This window comes from Dermacentor variabilis, chromosome 4, assembly GCF_050947875.1.
Source record: "Dermacentor variabilis isolate Ectoservices chromosome 4, ASM5094787v1, whole genome shotgun sequence".
Taxonomy (NCBI): Eukaryota; Metazoa; Arthropoda; class Arachnida; order Ixodida; family Ixodidae; genus Dermacentor; species Dermacentor variabilis.
Genome location: NC_134571.1, coordinates 53,362,130 through 53,386,934, shown reverse-complemented (window position 1 = coordinate 53,386,934; position 24,805 = coordinate 53,362,130). Strand labels below are relative to the sequence as shown.

The window sequence follows — 24,805 nt, the reverse complement described above, 5'->3', positions numbered from 1 at the left end:
GTGCTGATGCGTCATACAAACCGAAACATGGCGACGGAAGGGTGAGCGTGACTTTCTAAGTATACGCAACTAAGTGACTTTTTGCTCTGAGCGAAAATACTGCTTCACAGAAAACCCCCACAAATGCGACACGTTTGCATCACTGTTAAACTGAAGAATTAAACCTACGCTGGGAAGAAAAGGAAGAAACGGTAGTCGCCGCCAAAGAGACTCCTTTATTTGACCGAGGAGGTAGCCGCTCTTTATTCTCATGAGGTGAAAATTACCCGGTCGAAATTGTCCTCTGGCTACTGCAGCTGATCAGATCTCGCTTCCGAGCCCTTGTTTCTAAATGGGGTCGACAGACATTTTTTTTAATGAAAATGGGATAGCGGCTCGGGAACATTTTTCCATAGCGTAAAATATGGTTTATTATTAAAGGGATCGCCTTATTACTACTCCAGCGCTGATTAGAGACCGCGTTCCACACCAAGGCCCGCGGAATAATCTTTCATCAAATAACGCTTGCCTAACACTTCCCTATAAGCCACCGTTCTTCTCATCGTCAGAAAAATTGAAGAAATGCAGAAGTTATATTTCATTCGGTTCCAATTAGGTGCTCTCTTTAACAGTGAACCGGACCGTACGTATGGTGAAGTCTGCCGCCTTGATATGACACCAGCAATACTGGTACACAGAAAGCTCGCGGGTGGTCACTCGCTCTATCCCCGCGAGTAGCATCGCTCCGCCGCTTACGATTGCTGACGGCGCATGGCTAATCGCCTTTCACATACGCGGTTTGTCGTGTATGAAGCTCCTATAGTCACACTTTTCCCGTCCGAAGACGCGCTGCACTCATGCCACTTTTTGAAGGGCTCGCATAAATGGTGCTGGTATTATTTGTGACACTTTCGAGGAATTAAGGCTTCATACCTTAGGTAATCATGAAGTCGACAGCTACGTAAAAAAAAAGAAAGAAAGAAAGAAAGAAGGATGCAGAAGTTTCGTGCCAGTAGTCCTTTAAAACTCGGGATAGTACTGTAGTGTTATCTGCGGATAGCTAAGATATAGAACAAGACAGGATCGACAGCCTCGATAGGAACACCAGGAAACCGAACGTAAGACCTTGTTGGTCGAAACCCACGCAAAAGAGAGGTAATCAAGCGTGAAACTCCTTACAAATTTTGGCTGAAATCGATTGATTTCCCCAAAACAAATCTGGATTGCTAAAGCAAGGCGGACCGGCCCATGTTCGGAAGGAGAAAGCAGGAGAGGAGAAAACGCCCGTGAGAAAGCAACTGTAGCCAGAATACGACGAATGATGAAGCAGACGAGGCAATAACTAACAACGCAGTGCCACAACGCGCTCTCCTAAAAAGCAAAAAAAAAGAGAGAGAGAGAGAGAGAGAAAAGACGGCATCGCGGCACGTAGTCAGAGACAACACACCAGGGTGCTGAAACAAATGGCGTCCAGCGCGGCGGGCGACTACCGGTCTGGTAGCGAAAGCGCGCGCACCTAGCTGTAGCACCCAGCAGACACGTCTATCCTACGGTGCCACGCCTTCGGCCAAGAAAGGGGGGGGGGGGGGGCGCTTTCACAGCCGCACCTCCGACACACAACATCTCAAAGTGGCCGCGACGACGACCGCGTGGGAGAAGAGACGACGAGAGCGGCCAAGAGGTGACGTGACGAATGTCTCTGTATCCCCCCACCCCGCTTCAGCCGCCAAGACTGCTACATACTGCAGTGCTAAGAGGCGCACGCAGGAAGGAGAAGGAAGTTGGGGCACCACACCACACCACTCGTCACTCAATCACCTGCTCTGTCTCTGCGGGGTCGCGCCGCGGAACTGGACTAATGCGCGCGGGACTCACACGATGTGTAGCAGCTTGGCAATATTTGCCCACCCCCGTTTTGTCTTTCGGAGGGAGAAAAGTACCTCGCGGCCCGCGAGAGGGTTGCCACAGCTACTGATTTATCAAATGAGGTCTACTCATTTTTTTTCCCTATTTTTGTGTCTCGGTGATAAAGCTTAGAAAAACAGTAGCGAAATCTACTTTGTAAAAATTTTCTGCTTTTACTACTACTTTTTCAGCAGATTACTGTTAAGCGCAGTCAACTTTTACTGTACATGAGCAACAGGTGATGCGTGTCCTTCTTTCACTTTGGCCCTAAAAATAGTCTAAAACACACTGAACGCTCCAGACTTTAAATACCGGATGCCACCTGAACCTCTCTAAAACCGTTTTGAAGGTCGGAACAAGGTGACTTTTTAATAGTTATCGTCTTCCAGGTTCCCTGACACTATGTTGTTTTTGAAATCACACTGTGCTGAAAATTTTCAAGGTCATTGTATTCTGCAGCTGCTTTGCAGGTGGCACGTTGTAGAACAAAAAATAAGTGTTGGGAATAGTAATTTTTGAGACCAAATGGAATATGAATCAAATAGTGCCAGAAGCAAATTAAATTAAATAGTGAATACTTTTCTAATAGCTTTGAAATAATGAACAGCCGTTCTCAGAGCCGATCTTTACATCTCAGTATATTTACAATGTTAGCAAGTTTCTGTCATTACATTGCACATTTTGAAGTGTAGTTTAGTAAAGGTACCATTGGAGCATCAGGATCAAACAAAAAATGTATTTTCGTAGTCGGGGCTCATCGGAAAGCACAGACGGTAGCTGTTTAGCTGGAAAATGTTGGATAGTTGAATGCACCACTTCTTGTGCTTTATGTCTACTATGGCTGCCACAAATCAAATTCATTGCATTGTTGGCAATATGATTATTTAAACACTGTTAGAAAAATATGTGTATTTAAAATAGTGAGTATTTGATTCAAAGACAATGATATAAGGGAATAGTCTATTCATTATTCAAAAGTTTCAAATATTCACACATCTGCTAAAGATGTAAGCACAGGATTTGTGCCAGCAAGAAGTCCATTTAAAATACCTCTTTTACCAGCATAAAAAGAAAGCGACTGGTTTATACTGACCTTTTAAGCAAAAACCTACTACTATTTTTTTTACAATATGTGGCAAAACTGGAGAAAGAGGCTGATCTGTTTGTTTGGAAGATGCAAAACAAATCATGCCATACTTGAAAGAAACACGAAATAGAAACAAGAAAATAGAAACAAGAAAAATTCTAATAAAATTTTTTCAATATTTCAGCAAATAGAAAGTGAAAAAAAAAATGCGCCCTCGCACAGACACATAATTATGCAACAAGCAGGATTACAAATTCGCAATTAGACTTGACTGCATAAATTTAAAGGTACACCAAAGAGAAAGACCAAATTATTTCAACACTGCATCCCTGTAAACCCAATCCTTTCATCTTCGAATTACTGCAGTCAAGTGTGGATACCATAACAGAATTGAATAAATGCATTCTTCTCTCCCTATTAGAAAACCTATACAAACTCCTTAGTATAAGTATAAATCAAGAATAGCAAAATTGTTTGTGTTCACTTCCCTCAACATGTGCATGTATCATGCTTTCTTAAGATAACTAGGCATTGTGACAAGAGTTACTGCTGTACTTATTGTTGAACTAACCAAGAACTCATTCTGTAAGAGGTAATAGCACGTCACCTTGGCATTTTCACCGACAGATGAGATACTTGCATGTTGACCATACAGTCTATGCGACAGTGTACAGTTAACACACAGTGGCACAAATTTAGCTGTACCTTATGCATCTACAAAATCTGTCCGAACCATTTCAGGAGCCCTTCAAGCGTGAATACAAGGGTCCAAAAAGCACGATGCAACTTTGGTCTGAACATAACAAAAATGGACACAAAAAGAAGTTTCTTAGTTTCTTCTTTTCTTTTTCTTGACTAATGGAAAAATGCACACATAGACAGTGAAAGAGCACAACAGCATTTATCAATTGCCAGATAGCCCATAAATTACAATAAGCATGCTTATAAGGTGGAAACTCAGAAGGGTCTGTGAGCATGATGAAAAAGAGAAAAAGAAAGCGTAGATGCTGAAATTACTACCTTTCTTTTTTTTTTAAGTCACACAAAGTACCCGAGGAGCAATTTCTGCCTGGTCAAATGCAGCTTGCTGCCATGATTATCAGTAAAGAAATAACGGTATATGCCACAGTAAAACATTAAATACCAAACACTAAAGAAGTACACTATCATCGCCATGCTAAAACCCAACTCTATAATGTTGTGACACACAAAGCATTTGCACAATGAAGGGAAGGCAATGCATGGGGAGGCATGCTGTGATCCAATGTGGTGAAGTAAGCTTCCATAAAAATTATGAAAGGAAAAAAAATTAAATATTGGGACATAGAAGAGAAGGAATGACAACCAACAAGGTGACAAACCCTCACTCATGTGACAGGTGGTGACGAAAAACCTCAGGTAAACCAAATGTCCCAGATTCCTCAGGCTGCCACTGCAGGACCACTGCCCACAGTGTCATCGGTGCAGCCATTCAGCAGATTGAAAGGGGGCTGCCAGCCCTCAACCCCATCCCTTTGCTTGTGATGCTGCAGGTGCCTGTAAGCTTGGCATTTACGTTATGTGCGTCTGTTTATTCTTTCCTTCAATCATGACAATGTCCCTTTTAAGCAAAAATTGTGCTGCACTGCTTAGCATGCAAAGTTGGCAAAAAAGCCCACATTAAAAAAAAAAAATCACCATTGCTACATGGCTTAACCGCTTGCCAGACGAGGTAGTGCATGGAAGGGAATAATAAATAAAAAGAAACCTATTCCATAGTCAACAGAACAGAAGCGGCAAACAAACAAAATTACACAGGTTAACTAATAATTTGCTGACACATTTAGTTGCATCGTTGACAATTTAGGACGTTTTTTAAAAAACAGTGGTGGAACAAACACTCACCGCCAAGAAAGTCTGAGTGCTTGTAGGGCCACAGTTGAAAGGGAATGGCTTGCGCCCATCTAGAGATGAAAATGAACAAACAAGAAAGCACCTGTTAAAAGGACAATTAGAAAAGGTGCCTGTGAGAACTCTTGTTTCGATAACACAATATGCACACAATATGTGCTTCTTTGAGCCTTTCTTCAGTGCAAAGTCAAAAACTAAAGGTTTTGGTTTTTATAGGAATTGTGCTTAGCTCTCAACACAGTACCAGAGCTTTCCAGTACTTCCAATGATCACGAAATGTCACAAAGTTGTGAAACCACTTTATATGATTACTAGGGTTGATCGCGTTGCAGAGTTTGTGACACCAGGACAGGACAGCAGCAGTGAAGCCGATACAGGAGGCAACTGCCATTTCCAGAGTTTTGTTACGTGCTGTACGTATACCTTCCAGCCGCACTTGCAGTGTCATCACCATGGTGCTGTCCCAGAAACTCTGTGCTGTCATTCTCTATATATTTCTATTTCGCTTTCTGCATGTTACATTTCCACTGCCATTGTCACTGCTCAGACTGCATTTTGATTTTTGTTTATCTGGTTGTTTGAGAAACGTGAAATATTTGCAGCACCAGGCAAAACACTTTTTTATTCCATGTATATGCATCTCAGGCCAGTTTGGATATTGCGCAGAGCCAAAATGTTTCACCCAAATGGCAAAGCAGTGACGGTGATAGTCAGCACAACACCAGACACAGTATGGCAGCATATTGTGGAGCCAGAGCTGTAGTAAACATTTGAAGTGGCACGTGCACAACCTATGAGAAGACTAAAAAAACTGCGGCACTCAATCCTTTTTGTCAGTGGCAAGCGCACGGGCAATGAAGGAAAGCACAGGGAACACCAACAGTTTAACTGAAATGCAGAAAGGACGGAAAGGGAAGTGAAAGTGTACAAAAGGAAAGTGGGAGCCAAAGCCAAACCTTCTGCAATACACATGCTGTGCTCCACAAATTGAGCTCGGGCATAAGCTGTCCCCTTCCCATCCACTTTCTTGGGTATTTGTGAATGTGTGTTATATCTAGCCATGGAAAGTGCTGGTGAGCATCGCTCACTCCCACAGCATTCGATGGGGAGCATCCTCTGAAATGCAGGCATCGTGCAGAGCACAAACTTAAATTCAACTCTAGCAGCCTTGATGTCTTGAGGTGATATATGAAGACTAGGCCAGATGCTTGCTCGAAGTTTATGTACTATACACCTGCAGGGTTGGGACTGCCCAAAGTGATTATAGAGCATTTTGGAGCAAGTTCATTTGCATTTTGGAGCAGACAAAATTTCACTTTGAAGCAGCTTGGAGCAGACCAAATTTAATTTTGGAGCAATTTAGAGCTGATAACATTTCATTTTGAAGCACTTCAGAGCAGCGCAATCTGAATTTTGGTGGAATACTGGAACAGCGCACTTCGAAACCACGACAGAATACAGAATGAACCAACACAAGCGCTATACTGCAGCTGTCTTAAACAATGTCTTAAGCTGAATTTTGATTACTCTGATACTGAAGCTGTCTAATCCATGCAAATTTTGGTAACAGTGCCTGTTGATATTTATTTAGTAGCAGCGATCACAAGAATATGCATTCTGCAATAGAGAGTGCAAAATTTTCAGAACCCCACATATTTTATAAATATATTTTTCTTTAATGTCTGGACAGTGTTGGTGAAATGCCTGGGAATGCGTTCCACCATACAGCGAAGCCAGAGTTATGAACTACTGTGGTTTACTGAAAGCCATTTCTACATAAGAGAAATAGTTCTGCCTTGCTGCAAGCCAATCACAATGCGGAGCGGTAAAAGCATGCTTTATAGCTATAGTGCACTAGAATATGGAAGAGTGGGTCAAGCAGTGGCATGGCACATGCTTTCCTGCAAAGCCGAAGACATAGGTGGTACTACGATCGAACTATATATCTCCGCGCCGATGCTCACAATGGTAGCGGAAAATGTTCCAAAATTATGCAGTGCAATTGACGCAGTAACATAATTTCTGGCTTGCCATATGTCACCACAGACCCACAGAGCCGTGATCAACCTTGGGCCAGTATAACGTAAAACTACAGTTGAAACTTGATTTAATGAAGTGATCACCACACTCGAATTATTTCGTTAAATCTGGAAGTTCGGAAAATCGAGTAAGGGACGTTTCGGTCCTTCAAAATCTAAAATTGTAATGTAGCAACACCCAAAAGGTACTGAGGCATTGTATCTGCCGCTAACCCATGCCTGCATGTGTAAGAAGTCCGCATTGGGGGCTAAATATGCCACCCCTAGCGCCATCTGATACGTAAGAACGCTATCGACTGCGAGTCTGTTGTTTCGTGCATTCGCATGGTGTGCAGCCTTGTGTGAAGCTAGGGCCGTCACTAGGGTGCCTTGATGTTTTAATGTGATAGCGTTAGAGCATACACTCGAAAAAAAAAAAGGAAAACCCATCTGCGTCAAAATTAGAAAGAAATCGCAGCCTTTTTTACTCATTTATTTCTAGAAAAAAACGTCTGAAGCAGCTAGGCTTAGCGTTCCTGCAGTGGTTGCTACCAGCGAATCGGAGTGCGAGAGCGCTGGTTCGAGGCTGATATAATCCAAATGGCAGTGGCTTCGATTAATGTGTTTCAGACCTACAGTCACGGCGACAAAGTCGAGTAGATCAGCGTGCGAAAAGTTTTGCGTCAGAAATTCCAGACATTCTTATACATTGACTCTATGGGGTAGCTGTTCTACGAAGGCGTCCGAATTATCGAGCATGTCCAAAAAATTGTTCGTTGACTGTAATGATACACAAAAGGCATTCGTTACGGTGCGCGTTTTTATTCATGCTAGTGGTACAAGAGCAAAACCAGAGGCCACAGGGGTAACAAGATAATGAAGCACTGGACGTGAGTGAAAACAGCTGCAAAGGTTCTAGTTCGCTCGCAGCGCCCTCAATATACTTTTCGTTGTTTTGCGCCTCAGCTACGAAGCGCTGCGCCGCTAAATACAGCCGCCTTGGCCGTTCCGACAGCAGTGATGACAGCCTGAGTGACCATGCACGCTCATAACTTGCCGGAAGTGCATAAAAGTTCAGTCTTATAAGCACGAAAATTACGATAAACAGTGCAGGAGGCGTCGTCGGGCGGTGTGCGAAATGTGAACAGCTGCACTCTTTTTCGGAGACCGAACCTGCTCGCTGTTTGCAGCCACTGCTGGAGCACAGATGCCGAAGCCGTTCTGGTGCAGCGTGGCGCAATTACGGTCAATTTTGTTTTGTACTTTGGCACAGGAATTGCAGTTTGTATCAAAACCGCGCAAATGGCGCAGGAGTCCCACCCCTGCATCTGTATAAAGGGTGTTCCACACCTACCACCAGGGCAATGAGTGGCACTGGCTAACACTCTCAGAGCTAGCTCTAATACACATGCACCATAGCTCAAGTTCTAGGGTGTTGCATGCATAATGCAGATGTTGGTTCAGCACCAATGGTCAAAAGTTTATTTTTTGTCACTTTCATTTCTATTTTTTTTTTTTTATTTCTGCATTTCAATTAAAAGAGCAGTTCGTATCCCCTATATTTTCCTTGGCTTCAAGTAGTAAATCCATAACCTGCACAGCTCTGTCCATGTGAAACCTGGCCTTGTATGTAGACTTCCTGTCTAACTTATGCTGAAATTTTCTGTCCTCTGAGTAAATAGCTGAAGCATGCTTAAAGGGGCCCTGAACCACTATTCGTCGAAGTCGAGAAATGTATTTGAAGTTAAAATTGACTATTACAGAAATGCCTTGCTGCAGAACGTACATCCATGCACTTAGAAGTAGTGTTAGTAGCAATCAAAGGTCACATATGATCCCGTTCACTGTGCGCCCATTCCTTCTTCAATGCCTTGCACTGCGAAGGCTACATCAGAGTGGGACGCACATACAATGCTCTACCTACTGAATGTCACCGTGGCATGCAGTTCAAATTTGATTTTGGATGTTCACGTAGATGCCACTACTTCTAATTTTGGTGCCTACAACGTTCCAAACGTAGTCAAATGCACTTGTCCTCAGCGAGCCACAGTGTGCTCACCCAGTGAACGCGTAATGGCACCTTGTGGTGGCCGCGGTATCTAGGCTACGTAGCAGACCGCAGCTACATGCAACTGTAGTGCATATGCGCAGCTTTTGCTTTGTGCACAACAGGGCTTGAGTGTGAACACCTTACCTAACCTAACTTAACCTAGCCTCACCCAACCCAAGTGTGTGCTCCAGTCTGGCCAAGCTATGTGGTGTGCACCAGCTTCCTGCACCAGCTTGACAGACAGATAGTAGCCACATATAACTTGCTTATTTTGAAGCACTATTAATAATGCAAAATGAAGCAATGTCTGCCAAGGCTTCTAACCAGGAGCAGCCAGGAGTGAGCCCACACTGGCAAGTGTGCATGTGGCCTGACATTACGCTTCATGTGGTTCAAGGTTTGAGTGTTTAAAACTAGTTTAAATTAGCGACACCGAATGGCTATGACACCAATAAGCAGGGTGGCTAAAGTTTCATTCCTATGTGGACAGCCATGGCAGAGTGTCAGCGGACAATAGTCGGCTTCTTCCGGAAGTGCGTAATTATTATTGAAATTTGAAAGCAGATTTTTTTACTTACTTCAACCTGTTTTTGAAACTGCATCAATAAATGTACACAGCGACAGTAGGAAGAAGTGCACTCATCTAAACACCTTTCTTAGCTATTGGCCAATAGTAGCCGCACACGGAAATCTGCTATATTATGAAATAAAGCATCGAGAAAAGAGTGAGGAGCAGGCTTCTGTGAAAAAGAAAGCATTTGACAGAAAGGTGACTTCATGCTCCGCTTCTGAGCTCTACACATCGCACACGACTGCAATATTTGGCTGAGATTTTCACAGCAGCATATGCTATATGCAGACTGTGTTCTTTCACCAAGCCCGAGAGGTGGTTCAGGACCCCTTTAAAGAGACATTGAAGAGAAACACTGAACCAGCTCAGATTAATGAAGAGTGCCTGAAGAACTCTACTTTTGTTGTTTATTGTTTCCACGGTAATAGGGTGACTATTAAAAATGAAAATGACAGTCAGTTTCATTTTTGAATTTCACACTGAAACTTCAGGGCTGGTACGTCAGTGTAATGTCACAGGATGCAAAGTATTTTTTTTTTTCGCATTTTGGCTATTATGGTTCAGCAGAACGTCTAAAACTTCCAGAGTGCAGTCTTTAGCTCTCTTAGAATGCACTGTAGTTCATTTTTACCAATAAATATTTCACTAAGCTCGAGCAGACGCGTCAAAATCCTTGACGTCATGGTGAGCTGATGCAGGAACTTAAGGCAGAATTGCTGCCCATTTTTCCCTTTTGTATCTTTTCTTGCTTACCAGGTGTCTTCTCACGGCAATAGCATTTTTTTTTTGGCATTGTAGAAAGTTATTTTACTAAAACAGCACAAATCATCTTCTTCTTTAGTGTCTCTTTATATTAGCAGAAGTATGTTAAACCTAAACACTGATCGGACAGGTTTCGAATGTGTAGCAGAGCGTCTCGACTGTGGATCCTTAATGTTCTGCTAGCATGGCAATTAATATTAACTTCTTCCACTGTGTATTACCACTTGCTCACCAGATGCTAAATTGATGAGCACAAGTTGTCTTTAGCAGAGAATTTCCAAGGCTCGATTTCAAGAAAGGAATAGGTTTTCAACTAGTAATTCACTGAGTACTAGTGCAGACAAGCCAATGAAAAACAGAAGAACACACCACACAACGGTGATGGAGAGTAATCTACCCATTATTCAATTATAGGTTTTGTGGGCATCGAAATTGACTCAATTGTCCAACCACAGTCCTCCATTCACATCTATTTTAGTTTCTTAAAGCAGAGGATAATGAGCGTAGATTCTTGGGCCTGTGGGAGAAATCGCACAATGCGGATGACTTTGCATGTAGATGACATGCAGATGACATTCAGATGACATGCAGATGCTACGTAAGCAAAGCCATGGAACCAAAGTGCACATGTGAGACAGCTGCTAAATTTAGTCGGGAGTCTGAATGCTGCTCTTCAAGTAATAAATACAAAATTTAATTTAATCACATTTAGTATCTGTGTTCAAGTTCGTCTTTGGATAACAGTCATCATACAGAACGCTCATCGTGTGGAAGCCTAAGAAAGCCTTGAATACATGCCGACACTGAAACAATCCAATACTGACTGAAATTATCCTGCACTGAAAAAGACAGGCAGCATACAAATTAATAGTGCCTACTTGTCTGCACCTTCCTTATGCCTAAACAAAAAGCTGGAATTTGGTTTTGTCAACCAGCGTCGTCAGAAAGAGTGTAACCACAACTCTTCTGTAACTGAAGAGATTAGGTTGTCCCTAAGCAAAGAAGTCTGAGCTATACCTTATCGGTTCTATTAAAATGCCAGACTGGAAAGCTGCGCATGGACTGCCGGGACCAAGAAAAGTTTACTCAAGCTTATGATCAGTAACAGGTGAAGAATGCAGCCACAACCACATATAGAAAGAAGTCAGTGCAAGTCCAGCAAATCCAGAATTTTGTTCTTGCAAATTTGACTAATAGACTATTTCATGTCTGCCCTTTACTAGCCATCCTATAATTGTTGCTCATTTTCGATCACCTAGCATGTGCAAGTATGTTTTAGTGCTCCTCTGCCACCTTGTCATCTTGAAATCCCTTTCTCTATGGGCATACAAGTACAAGGTTTGTATCCTTGATGAGCGACTTTGAGAGTTTGTTTGTTCATTGTTTGTTTGTGCTGAGCCAGAAAGTGAAGTCAGCCCTAAGTAATACTTGAGCTTATCGCTATTAGTGCACACATCACGAAAGAAGTGACACACTCTAAATCAGCGTGACTTTTACATCCTATCATTCTTCAGTGCTCTAGCTGAATGCCTGCAGAACCAGGGAGCTATCCCCAACGACGACTGATTGAGAATGCAGCACCAGCATAGCTACTGGCCAAGATTGGCCAAGATTTTGCCACTTTCCAAACATGTTGCCCACCACTGTGAACTAATTAAACTAAAATTAAATTACAGGGTTTTACGTGCCAAAACCACTTTCTGATTATGAGGCACGCCGTAGTGGAGGACTCCAGAAATTTCGACCACCTGGGGTTCTTTAATGTGCACCTAAATCCAAGTACACAGGTGTTTTCGCATTTTGCCTCCATCAAAATGCGGCCACTGTGGCCAGGATTCGATCCCACGACCTCGTGCTCAGCAGCCCAACAACATAGCCACTGAGCAACCACGGCGGGTACCACTGTGAACTGCCAACGTGTGTGCACGCCTGTCTGGCCTACACCTTGCAAAATGCTTGCCTGCAGCATCAGTCACTTTGCGAACAAGTGAACTGCTTCTTAGTGATATGTGTGTGCATATGTACAGTACGCTTTATAGCAACATTGTCACCTGTCACTGCCTTAAGGCTAACTTCCATGAAGCGAACTTCGGCAACAAATTTCACACGATGAAAACTCCAGAGCAAAGCACCGCCACGTATTCGTCACATCACACTCCATGCAACCAAGGTCGTGCAAACGCCACTAAGCAACTTGTCGAGACACCTTGCGAGGAGTCATTGTGGCCAGACAAGCTAGACTATGATAGCAAGATTGGCAAATCAAAGCAGATGGTTAAACCTTGAGGCAGAACAGCCAATAAGGAGGAGAAACAGCGCTGGAAAATAAGCATTTGAAGTGAAGGCAGGAAATACTATTGTTACGAATGATGTTTATTTACAGGATGAAACGAGGTCCGAGATGGAAGCTACAGGCCAGGCCCAGCCGGCGCAGAGTACCCCGAGATCACGCACGCACACTTTACTTCTTCTTTCTCTGCCTCAGTCGCGCAGTGCTGCGACATTTTATCCCGGGGCAGACAAAGCAAGCTGAGCGAGTTAAAGGGACCTGTGACTGTACTGCTCGAGTCTGGCCACGTGAACAACTTGCGTTGCACGTGAACGCCGATTACTTGCCGTCACTTTGGCGACGACATAGTTATACTATACTCAAGCGTTACGTTATACTATACGTTATACTCAAGCGGCTGAGTATAACGAATGGTCCAGTGTAAATGGCGAGAAACTTGTGGTACAATCCCTTTTTGCGAACAGGTGTCCACAACCAAACATAATCACTGGGAGTAAGGCTGACGGGGATATGCCGCGCATCATAGCGAATCTTGCTGTGGCCTTGTGAGGACAACGTCCTAAGATGCACCAGTCGACATGCTTCCTCAGCACGACACAGAGTTTGGGCGATGGAAGGATTTTCTTGGCACGATAAAGGTAGACTAGTGTCCAGAAAGCTCTGGGGAGCGCATGCGTACAGCAAAAAGAACGGCGCATATCCAGTAACTTTGTGCTAGGCACTATTGTACGCATACGCTACAAAAGGTAAGACGGCGTCCCAATTCTTGTGGTCAGCAGTGACATACATGAATAACATGTTGGTAAGGGTTCGATTTGTCCGCTCTGTGAGGCCATTGGTTTGCGGGTGGTGAGGAGCGGAATGACGATATGCAGAACCACAAAGCCGTAAAAGTTCTTCAACGACGTCGGCGGTGAATTGCCATCCACGGTCACTGATGACAACCCGGGGAGCGCCGTGACGGAGTATGACGTGATGCAACAAAAATGAAGAGACATCTGCTGCAGTGGCAGATGGAAGTGCCGCCATTTCCGTGTAGTGAGTAAGATAATCTACCCATACTATAATCGAGCGGTAGCCAACTGACGTCTTTGGGAGCGGGCCAAGCAAGTCGATGCCGACTTTTTCAAAGGGTAAGGTCGGTGGCCTAACTGGTTGTAAATAGCCTGCTGGGGCCATCGTCGTTTGCTTGTGGTGCTGGCAAACAGTACAGCTGGTGAGATACTGTTTTGATGTTTTCCAGGGCTTGGGCCAGAAAAATCTGTCTAAGTCGGTGTAGTGTGCATGCAAAGCCAAGGTGCCCGGATGTGTGATCGTCATGCATGGAACGAAGGACAGCAGGGCACAGGTTTTCAGGCACAACTAAAAGCAATGGGGGACCATCAGCCGAGTAATCTTTTTTGTACAGCAAACCATTACGAAAAGTAAACGGTGTTGTTCCTGCTGGCTCACGAGCAGCTGCCCGTAGGGATTTCAAGTTAGGGTCGCAATGTTGCTCGCTCTCGAAGGTACACAGGTCTGGAAAGTCGGAAGAGATGGAAACTACGTAGTCATCGAAGTCATCATCCTCGGCTTTAGTGTGCGGCAAAGGGAGATGGGATAGGCAATCAGCATCCGTGTGACAGCGTCCGCTCTTGTAGTTAATGGAAAAGCTGTACTCTTGAAGGCGCAAAGCCCAGCGGGCCAACCAACCAGACGGGTCACGCAGCCCAACCAGCCAACAGAGTGAATGATGGTCAGTCACTATCGTGAATGCGCGGCCATGTAGATACGGACGAAACTTCTGAATGGCGAAGATGACTGCTAGGCACTCGAGTTCAGTAACGGTGTAGTTTGTCTCCGCTTTTGTAAGTGTCCGACTAGTGTAGGCAATGACATGCTCACGGCCATCGCAGAGTTGAACAAGCACAGCGCCAACACGCGCACCGCTGGCGTCAGTGTGCAGCTCAGTTGACGCCTCCGGATCAAAATGCTGCAGTACCGGTCCAGAAGTCAACAAAAATTTCAGCTGTTGAAACGCCGACTCGCAGTCAGCAGTCCACAAGTATGGGGTGTCTTTGTGAAGGAGAGACGTGAGGGGAGAGGCAAGCTGTGCGAAATTCTTGATAAAGCACTGGAAATATGAGAAAAGGCGCAAAAAGCTTCACAGATCTTTCACCGTTTGTGGCTGTTGGAAGTCACAAACCGCTGCTATCTTTTCAGGGTCTTGTCGTATGCCGTCTTTGTCAACCAGAAAGCCTAGTACGAGGGCTTGACGCTCACCGAAATGACATTTCTTCGAGTTTAAAATAAGGCCAGCTTGCTGGATAAAATCAAGAACGATCGACAGGCGCTGATTGTGCTCGTGAAATGTCCGGCTGTAGATAATGACGTCATCTAAATAACACATGCAAATTTCCCATTTGAGTCTGCGGAGCACGGTATCCATAAATCGCTCGAATGTCGCTGGAGCGTTGCATAAGCCGAAGGGCATAACGTTGAACTCAAAGAGACCGTCAGGTGTCACGAAGGCTGTCTTCTCCTTGTCTGAGGGGTGCATGGGAATTTGTCAATATCCTGACCGTAAATCAACAGAAGAGAAATATGACGCGGAGTGGAGGCAATCAACGGCGTCATCTATTCGTGGTAGGGGGTACACGTCTTTCTTTGTGACGGTGTTTAGGCGGCGATAGTCCACACAGAATTTCCATGAGTTGTCTTTTTTCTTCACTAGGATCACAGGAGCAGCCCAAGGGCTACATGATTCCTGGATCACTCCTTTCTGTAACATTTCTTCGACCTGCTCGGCGATGACTTTTCTCTCTGAAGGTGAAACGCAGTAGGGCTTCTGACGAATTGGCGTTGCTTGCCCTGTATGGATGCGGTGTTGCATACGAGACGCCGGTGGTGTATGGGACGCTCGTTGGCCTTGAGCAAAATCAAACACTGTGGCGTAGCGGGCGAGCACAGCTTCCAGCAGACGATGCTCACTAGAAGACAGCGACTTGTTAATCATGCGCTTAAAGTCAGAAGAATTATCATGGTTGGAATCGGGGTTGGATAGTTTTTTTTGGCAGTTGACATTTCAACTGCTCCGACGCTGACAATGGCTTGTTCGTCAAAACTTGCCAGTTTAAGTCCTAGTGGCAATGTTATGGATCTGGTTGAAACGTTCACTGTCCACAAACAAGTACAACCATCAGTGGTGACGAGGGAGCGAGGGACCATCGCATTTTTCTTGAGCGCATTGTTATAATCAAGCTCGGCTAAACCACAACAAAAACCTGTACGAGGGCGAGAAGTATTCACAGATACAAACATTGCAGTCTGAGGGGGCAAACGCACATCTTGTGACACGGAGAGAACGTCGGCGGCATCACTGGTGCTATCTGTCATTGAAGTTCGCGCGTCGCGGCAAAGCGAAATCGCGCCACTTCCACAATCTAAAGTTGCCTCCCACTCACGCAAGAAATCAATTCCTAAAATAATGTCATGCGTTGTCCGTTCAAGCACAGTAAATTCACTTCGAAATGTCTGGTCCCCTATCGTAATTGAAACAGAACAGACCCCAAGTGGGCATAACATTTCCCCGCCAACTCCACGAAAGGTAGCGTTCCGATCCCAAGAAAACATAACTTTTTGTCCAAGACGATTTTTGAAGGACAGGCTCATAACAGAAACTGCCGCCCCGGTGTCAACTAAAGCAAAAGCACTCACATTGTCAACTAAAACGCACACTTTATTTTTAAACAATTTTACACAAGGGGGTCTTGATGAAAATGAACATATTGCGGCCTCACCCCCCGTCGGTCGCACCAGCTAGTTTCCTAGCGGCGGCGGTGATAACGAGCAAGGATGAGGTGATGGAGAGCGTCGTTGTTGTGTCGGTGGTGGTGTGAGACTGCGATCGGAAATGGGGGAGTCACTGCGGTTCGCGCGCCCCTGCTGCAGCCACTGGAAGGAACTGAGATACAGCCAGGGCTGGGGCATGCGGGGTGTGTAGGAATTAAACTGTGGAGCACGCTGCTGGCGGCGGTCGCAATACTTAGCAATGTGTCCAGGCACACCGCAGCTGGAGCAAATGTGGGAGTCGCGGCTTGTCGCGGGTGACACCGGTGACGTGGGTGTTATGGGTGGAAACGTACTCTCAGGCTGGTTGTAGGAGGGAAGAGCCCGCGGAACAAATCATTGTGGTGCGTCTTGTCAGCGTCCCAGACATGTCGGTTGTGGTGGCAAGTTGCTGCTCTCCGTACGATCAGCATAGGTCCTGCGAGGTTCTCGGTGACTCTGAGGTGTCCAGGTGGCCGGTGGCACATAAGAGCGATGATCAAATGCACACGAGAGCGATGATCAAATGCACACTGATGGCACACATGAGCGTCATAAACAACTTTAAGGCGTTCAAGCTCTTCTTTAACCACTTGCCGAATCACCGAGGAGATGTCGTCGTGGGATGGGACGGACACACTTGCAATAGTAGTAACATTGTCCAGGCGTCCAAACTTTGGCCCAATTCTCAAACAGTGCACTTGAAGTGAAGGAAGGAAATAGCCCAATAGTAGCCAAGCGTCAACAACCAAAAATCCTGGGTAGTAGCCAAGATGCAAGAGGTCATGTGTCCGGCCACCACTATGGCTTCACGGAGCGTTCACATGCCAAGGCTGGCTGCATGACATAATGTCCTCTCCTATATCTTTCCTTCGTCCATGGCTGTGTCGGGTAGCCATAAGCACCAGCAGGGGCCCCATGACTGTGCGCCTTCTCATTTTTTTTATATGCTTCACTGTATGGCAAATATGATTCACTGCAATACATTCCATGTGCTTCGCCGTATAAAATGGCTGTACTGCGGCGAAGCTGAGTTAAAGAACCAACAACAGATATTTTTGGAGATTTGAATATTTCAAGTACAGTCGACTTCCGTTAATTCGACCCTGACGTAACGAAGAATTTGATCAAATTATCCGGCGGGTCAAATTAAACAAGATTTAGATAAAACACCAAAACACACCGCTGATTAATTTGGTAGTATTAGCTCGAGTTTAACATGCCTCCGAATCAAATGCGCGCCAACTCTATGTGTCCAAAGTAGAAAACCAACATATTGTAACAGATACGAAAGGCATGGACAAGAGAAAAGAAGACGAAGAGAACGAGGAGTTTGAGAGGCCGAGCTGCGCTACTATCAAGCTACGATCATCATCCCTCGCCTGTAAATAAAACCATTTCTTCGCAACTCTTCGTAACAGTTGTGGTGGAAGGTGCGGGGTAATCGACACCCGAAGACGGAGGCTGAACCAAAAGTTCTTCGATGGAGCCGTCGCATTGCTGGACTCCCACCGAATCTACTGGAATTGAATATGTCTCACAGCGCAGACAAACAAAGGCCCATTCCAACAGCTGCGCCGACAACTTCCGTTCTACAACTGAGAGATGCGTGTCCCTTCGCCGGAAGATCGGACGAAGACGTCGAGGAATGGCTCATCCATTATCACCGGGTGAGTGCCGCCAACAAGTGGAACAGCGCTTCTCAGCTTTCTAACATCGTGTTCTTTCTCACGGATACTGCGTTGATGTGGTTCGACAATCACGAGGAAACGTTCACAACATGGGGAAGATTTGTTTCCGAAATCAAAGAGCGATTCAGCGACTCCGCGATGAAAAAGAAAAGAGCAGAACATATGTTACTGCAACATGCGCACGTGCCAGGCGAAAGCTGCACAACCTACATTGAGGCGGTAAAAAAAATGTGTAGGATGGTGGACTCTGGAATGTCTGAGGAAGATAAAGTCGGGCACATCCTGAAAGGAATTGCCGAAGATGTTTATAATTTCCTCATCGCAAAAGACAACCTGGCTTCTGTCGCTGACATCATTCGGCACTGTCATACTTTCGAGCAGCTGAAAACGAGGCGCATCACGCCGAAGTTTGGCAGGCTAGCCAATGTGACTACAGTTGCAAGCATGGACAGCAACCAGCCCCTCGATCTTGCATCAACGATTCGACAAATAGTTCGGGAAGAGCTCAGCCTGCACGCGCAAGTGACACATCCAGGCACTCATAGCTTCCCCCTACCACCAGATTTCAAGCCAAACGTGGCATCCTTCTCCCCGTATCCTGCGACGAGGGGCACCGAGGATTATGAACTCGCGCCCCGACAGCAGCCATGTCTCTACGACAGAGGCGCTACTTATGATGCCCGGCCACAACGAGAGCAGCCACGCTTTTACCCCCGAGCCCCTGTAACTTCTGTCAGGCCGCGACAAGAAGAGCACCGACTCTACTACCAAGACGTGACTTATGAACGATATAACGGCTTTCAGCGAGCCGCAGAGACACGTTATCCACACAACAAACTTTCTCCCCGCCCGCAGCAGCCTAGCAATCCGTTTCGAGGAAGATGCTGTGAACCGCGACCCTCCCGTGTGCTACAACTGCGGTTCCACAGGCCATATAGCTCGGTATTGTCGCCAAGGCCGTCAATCACGAAGGACACCCCCGATGTTCTCGCCACCCAGAACCCGTACTTCATATGACTTGCGGACGACCGATTCCCTTCCAATGGACCACTTCTCACACGAGACCAGACGCAGCGATTCGCCAACTGAGCGGAGTTTGATGCCACCAAATAACCGTCCCCGTCGCTCTCCGTCCCCTCGGTGCCGTTCTTCGTCATCGCCGCCGGGAAACTAGCATCCGCGGCCAATGGAGGTGAGGCCAGAAATGCCTCCGCCTGTTGTGATGCTCAAAAACAAAGTGAATGTCTCGATTGATGGAATACCGACCATGGCGTTAGTTGATACTGGGACTACTGTGTCTTTGATGAGCCTCACTTTCAAAAACCGTCTAGGCCACAAAGTTATGTTTTCTTGGAACGACGGTATTACCTTTCGTGGAGTGGGCGGCGAGTGGCTTCATCCCCTTGGTGTTTGTGCTCTGAGTGTTTTGTTGGCTGGGAAAGTTTTTGTGTCGGAATTCCTTGTTCTTGCTCGTTGTTCGCACGATGTTATTCTTGGTATTGATTTTCTTGAACAGTGTGGCGCTTCCGTGGACTGTGGTTGTGGCGAAATATCATTGAACAAGTTAATTATATCAGCAGATTCCGAACAAAGCTCGCGCGGCGAAGACAGGGACACAGACACACTCAGTGTTCTTCATGAAGTGATCGCACCATCGTGGTGCCTGACGCCCGTTTGTGTTTCTGCAACTACTGTTGACGCTGACTGTGTTGACCTTGTAGCTAGGCCTCTCCGCATAAACTGTGCTAAAAAAAATATACTTGTGCCCTGCTCTGTCGTGTGCATGACGAAAGGAGTCGCCACATTGTGGGCGCTGAATTGTTCCGCCACACCGGTTGTCCTTCCTCGCGGTATGAAAATCGCTCTCTTCGATGAAACCGCATGTAACTCAATGGCGGCCCTAACTACAGACATCTCTACAGCTTGCTCTCGTTGCGATAATGGCCATTTTGAAGAGCTAATGCTTGGCATGAACAGCAAGGCTCTCGGTACGTTGGAACGGCAAGCACTGGTACATGTCCTTGCCAGGCATGAGGCTGCATTCGACTTCACGCATGGAGATGCACCCCTTCATGTACCGTCGTCCCGCGCTCGACACAGAATAGATACCGGCTCAGCACACCCCATCCGCCAGAAGCCCCACCGAGTGTCATCCTCCGAGCGAAAGGTTATTGCAGAGCAAGTCAAGGAGATGATGGACAAAGGTGTCGTTCAAGAGTCGTCTAGTCCATGGGAAGCCCCAGTAATCCTGGTCCGAAAAAAAGATGGCTCCTGGAGATTCTGCGTGGATTACAGACATCTAAACGCAGTGACAAAGAAGGATGTCTATCATTGATTGCTTTGTACTAAAGGCACTGGGCAGTGGGCATGGTGCTAGTGAAGGAGAAGACGACGAGGAGTGCTTGCTCCCCCGTTTCGATTCAGCACCGACCTGTTAAAGCCTACCGCTGCAACCTAGAACTAATGCTGCTAGGCGAACACCCCCGTTGCATTTGGTGGAGGTGCTGGGTTTCTCTTTAACATCCTGGAACTCCGCAGTCGTTCACCGTATCCACACCGGCCAACAAACACCATTGTGCCAGCGTCCGTATCGTGTGTCGGCCACTGAACGCCGTGTCATCGACCAGCACGTTGACGACATGCTGGAGCGTGGCATCATCCAGCCCTCTAACAGTCCCTGGGCATCTCCGGTTGTCCTTGTTAAAAAAAAGATGTCTCCATTCGGTTCTGCGTCGACTATCGCCGCCTTGACCGAATAACGCGCAAAGATGTGTATCCTCTGCCGCGCATCGACGATGCCTTGGACAGTCTGCAGGGAGCCGAATTCTTTTCCTCGCTAGATCTACGCTCCGGTTACTGGAAAGTGCCAATGGCAGAGGCCGATCGCCAAAAGACAGCCTTTGTAACTCCTGATGGGCTATATGGATTCACCGTCATGCCGTTCGGCCTCTGCAACGCACCTGCCACTTTCGAGCGCATGATGGATAGCATTCTTCGAGGGCTGAAGTGGAAAACGTGCCTCTGTTATTTGGATGACATTGTGGTTTTTTCCACCGACTTTGCGTCGCACCTCAGCCGCCTCAAGCAAGTCCTTGCGTGCCTCTCCACTGCAGGACTGCAACTAAATTTGAAGAAATGCCACTTCGGCGCTCGCACGCTTACTATTCTCAGCCATGTAGTTGCCAAAGACGGTATCCTCCCGGACCCCACGAAACTTAGCGCCGTAACTGAGTTCCCTAAACCAACCACCATGAAAGAGCTTCGCAGTTTCATCGGCTTGTGCTCATATTTCCGGCGCTTCATCCGTAACTTTGCCTCTATCATCGCGCCTTTGACGCAGCTTCTCACCGGCAGTTCTGACCTATCAGCCTGGTCCCCGGCGTGCGACGACGCATTCCAAGAACTGCAACGCGTTCTCACCTTTCCTCCAGTACTACGACACTTCGATCCCTCTGCACCAACTGAGATCCATACGGACGCTAGCAGTGTCGGGCTCCGCGCTGTTCTTGCACAACGCAAGGATGGCTTCGAAGAGTATGTTGTCGCGTATGCCAGCCGCACCCTTACCAAAGCCGAGGCGAACTAGTACTCGGTTACTGAAAAGGAATGTCTGGCCATCATTTGGACAACGGAAAATTTCATCCTTGTGTGTACGGTCGTCCATTTGACATCGTGACCGACCATCATGCCCTATGCTGGTTATCTTCATTAAAAGATCCAACTGGTCGGCTCGCCCATTGGGCATTGCGCCTACAAGAGTACGACATCCGCATTGTTTATCGTTCTAGCCGAAAACATTCAGACGCAGACGCTCTATCCCGGTCACCCCTGGAGAAGACGACGAGGAGTGCTTGCTTCCCCGTTTCGATTCAGCACCGACCTGTTAAAGCCTACCGCTGCAACCTAGAACTAGTGCTGCTAGGCGAAAACCCCCGTTGCAGCTTACACGCTGCTTGTTACTTCTCAACACTTGATTTGCGATCAGGATATTGGCAAATACCTATGGACCCTGCCGACAAGGAAAAGACCGCTTTCGTGACTCCAGATGGCCTATTCGAATTTAATGTTATGCCTTTTGGCCTTTGCAATGCTCCTGCCACCTTCGAAAGATTTATGCACACAGTACTACGTGGTCTAAAGTGGGAGATATGTATGTGTTACCTCGATGATGATGTAATCTTTGGCCGCACGTTTGAAGAACATAATGAACGCCTCAGCCTTGTTCTCGACTGCATAGAGAAAGCTGGACTGGTTCTAAACTAAAAAAAATGTCGCTTTAGCGAACATCAAACACTGGTCCTGGGACACTTAGTCGACGAGGATGGTGTCAGACCCGATCCTCGTAAGATTGAAGAGGTGAGCTCCTTCAAGCCACCACAATCAGCATGAGAACTTTGCTCATTCATTGGCCTATGTTCGTATTTTCGTCGTTTTGTTCCCAGGTTTGCCGACATCGTTTACCCGTTGACAAGTATTTTGCGACAAAATGCATCCTTCAATTGGACACCAGAGTGTGACGCATCATTCTCTCAACTGAAGTTTATACTAACGTCAGCACCCCTCTTGCGTCACTTCGATCCATTTTGCCCGACTGAAGTTCACACTGATGCTAGTGGAATTGGGATAGGAGCGGCGCTTGTACAACATCACAGTGGCGCAGAACATGTTGGTCTCATATGCCAGCCGTTGACTGAGCAAATCTGAACGCAATTATACGGTTGCGGAACAGGAATGCCTGGCAGCTGTTTTCGCCATACAGAAGTTTTGGTGTTATCTTTATGGTAGACCATTCAAGATTATCACCGACCATCATTCTTTATGCTGGCTAGTCGGTTTGCGTGATCCCTCTGGTCGCCTTGCACGTTGGGCGCTGTGCCTCCAGGAATACGACTTTATAGTGTCATACAAGAGTAGCCGTCGTCACACTGACGCAGACTGCCTTTCTCGGATTCCTCTTGAGACTACCGACTGCGATGCTGAGAATTTTGACGACTGTCTCGCTGCTGTTACTTCTACGTTCCCTGACGCGGCACTTTCAGCGAGAACAACGGAGTGATGTTACCCTCGATCCGCTTTTTGTCGCCGCCCATACTTCTCAAGGCAGCGGTCGCTTTGCTGTCCGTGATAAATTACTCTGCAAAACTAATTATTCCGGACACGGAGCGCGTTTTCTGCTTGTTGTCCCCGAGAGCCTTCGCTCCAACGTTCTACATGCCATGCATGACGATGTGACATCCGGCCATTTCGGCTTCGTACGAACGCTACACCGCACGCAGGAGCGCTTTTACTGGCCCAAGATATACGAAACAACCAAGCGCTATGTCGCTAGTTGTGAAACGTGCCAACGTCAGAAGCGACCGACCACCGCAACTCCGGGTCCCCTTCGGCCATTGACACCGCCCAGCACGCCGTTCGAGCAAGTAGGCATTGACCTTTTGGGTCCATTCCCGTTATCTAACAACAGGAACCATTGGATAATTGTCTGCGTAGACCATCTTACACGGTATGCAGAAACTGCAGCCATACCGTCTTCCACCACCGCTTGCGTGGCAGTCTTCCTGTTGCGTTCCGTGGTCCTTCTTCATGGCCCACCACGTGTCATCATCAGCGACCGTGGTCGCCAGTTGACGACTGATGCCATTGAAGAGTTACTTCGTTTGTGCACTTCACAGTTCCGTCATTCCACGCCGTATCATCCACAGACCAATGGCCTCATTGAAAGGACAAACAGAACGCTGACCAACATGCTTGCCATGTACGTCTCCTCCAATCATAAGAACTGGGACGACGTGCTGCCCTTCATCACTTACGCATACAACACGGCGAAACACGAAACCACGAAATATAGCCCATTTTATCTCCTGTATGCAAGGTTACTGCGAAGCCCTCTTGACACTTTCTTACCCTTCGCTCTGCACAGTGACGATTCTGTATCGGAGACTTTGTGTCTCGCCGAAGAAGCCCGTCGAATAGCTCGTCTTCGTACTCTGGCCTCGCAAAGTCATTCGAAAGAGCGATACGACGACCGTCACGTACAAGTATCGTTGGAAAAAGGTGACTTGGGTCTTTTTTGGACACCGCAACACAAGCGTGGATCGTGCCAAAAGTTCTTGTCCCAATATTCAGGCCCATTTGTAGTTGTGGACCACCTGAGCAAACTCACTCACGTCATAACTCGCCTACTGTGCAATGGTCGGCGATCAAGCAGAACTCAGCTGACTCACATTGCTCACCTGAAGCCTGTCTACCCTGCTTTTGCATCCTGACTCGCCCCACGGGCTTCGTCTGTTTGCGGGGAAATGTAACAGATACGAAAGGCCAAGAGGACAAGAGAAAAGGAAAGAAAGGACAAGAGCAAAGAAGAGAAGACGAAGAGAACGAGGAATTTGAGAGGCCGAGCTGCACTACTATCACGCTACGATCATCATTCCTCGCCTGTAAATAAAACCATTTCTTCGCAACTCTTCGTAACAATATAAATGACCTCAAGCTTCTAAGGAAGAAATCTAACGCGCCCCCAATATTTTAGAATGACGGCCGATTTCCTAAAGCCAGCTTCGCTGCAATATAGCCATGTTATATGGTAAAGCGTACGAAGGACGCAAATTCGGTTTTGGTATCGTATTTGATTGCATCATGCAGGCAATTTTCGGCCCAATTTCCTTGGAAAACAAAAGGCGGCCGTTATAATCTGGTAGATACTGTAATCGGACATGACATTCCTCCACATAGACATGGCCATGTGAAGGAATGTG

General features: G+C 46.5%; 1 protein-coding gene and 1 long non-coding RNA gene across 5 annotated transcripts in view; one reads left to right on the top strand and one right to left on the bottom strand.

Annotated features, from left to right (window-relative positions):
* Window positions 1-24,805, top strand: part of LOC142579166 (uncharacterized) — a 131,250-nt gene that overhangs the window by 2,274 nt on the left and 104,171 nt on the right. The window lies entirely within an intron of this gene.
* Uch (Ubiquitin carboxyl-terminal hydrolase) overlaps window positions 1-24,805 on the bottom strand; it is a 107,358-nt gene that overhangs the window by 72,126 nt on the left and 10,427 nt on the right. For all 4 annotated transcript variants that reach the window (XM_075689111.1, XM_075689110.1, XM_075689112.1 and 1 more), the window contains one exon: window positions 4,856-4,914. In XM_075689111.1, the coding sequence (XP_075545226.1) occupies window positions 4,856-4,914 (59 nt within the window). The remainder of the gene's footprint in view (window positions 1-4,855; window positions 4,915-24,805) is intronic.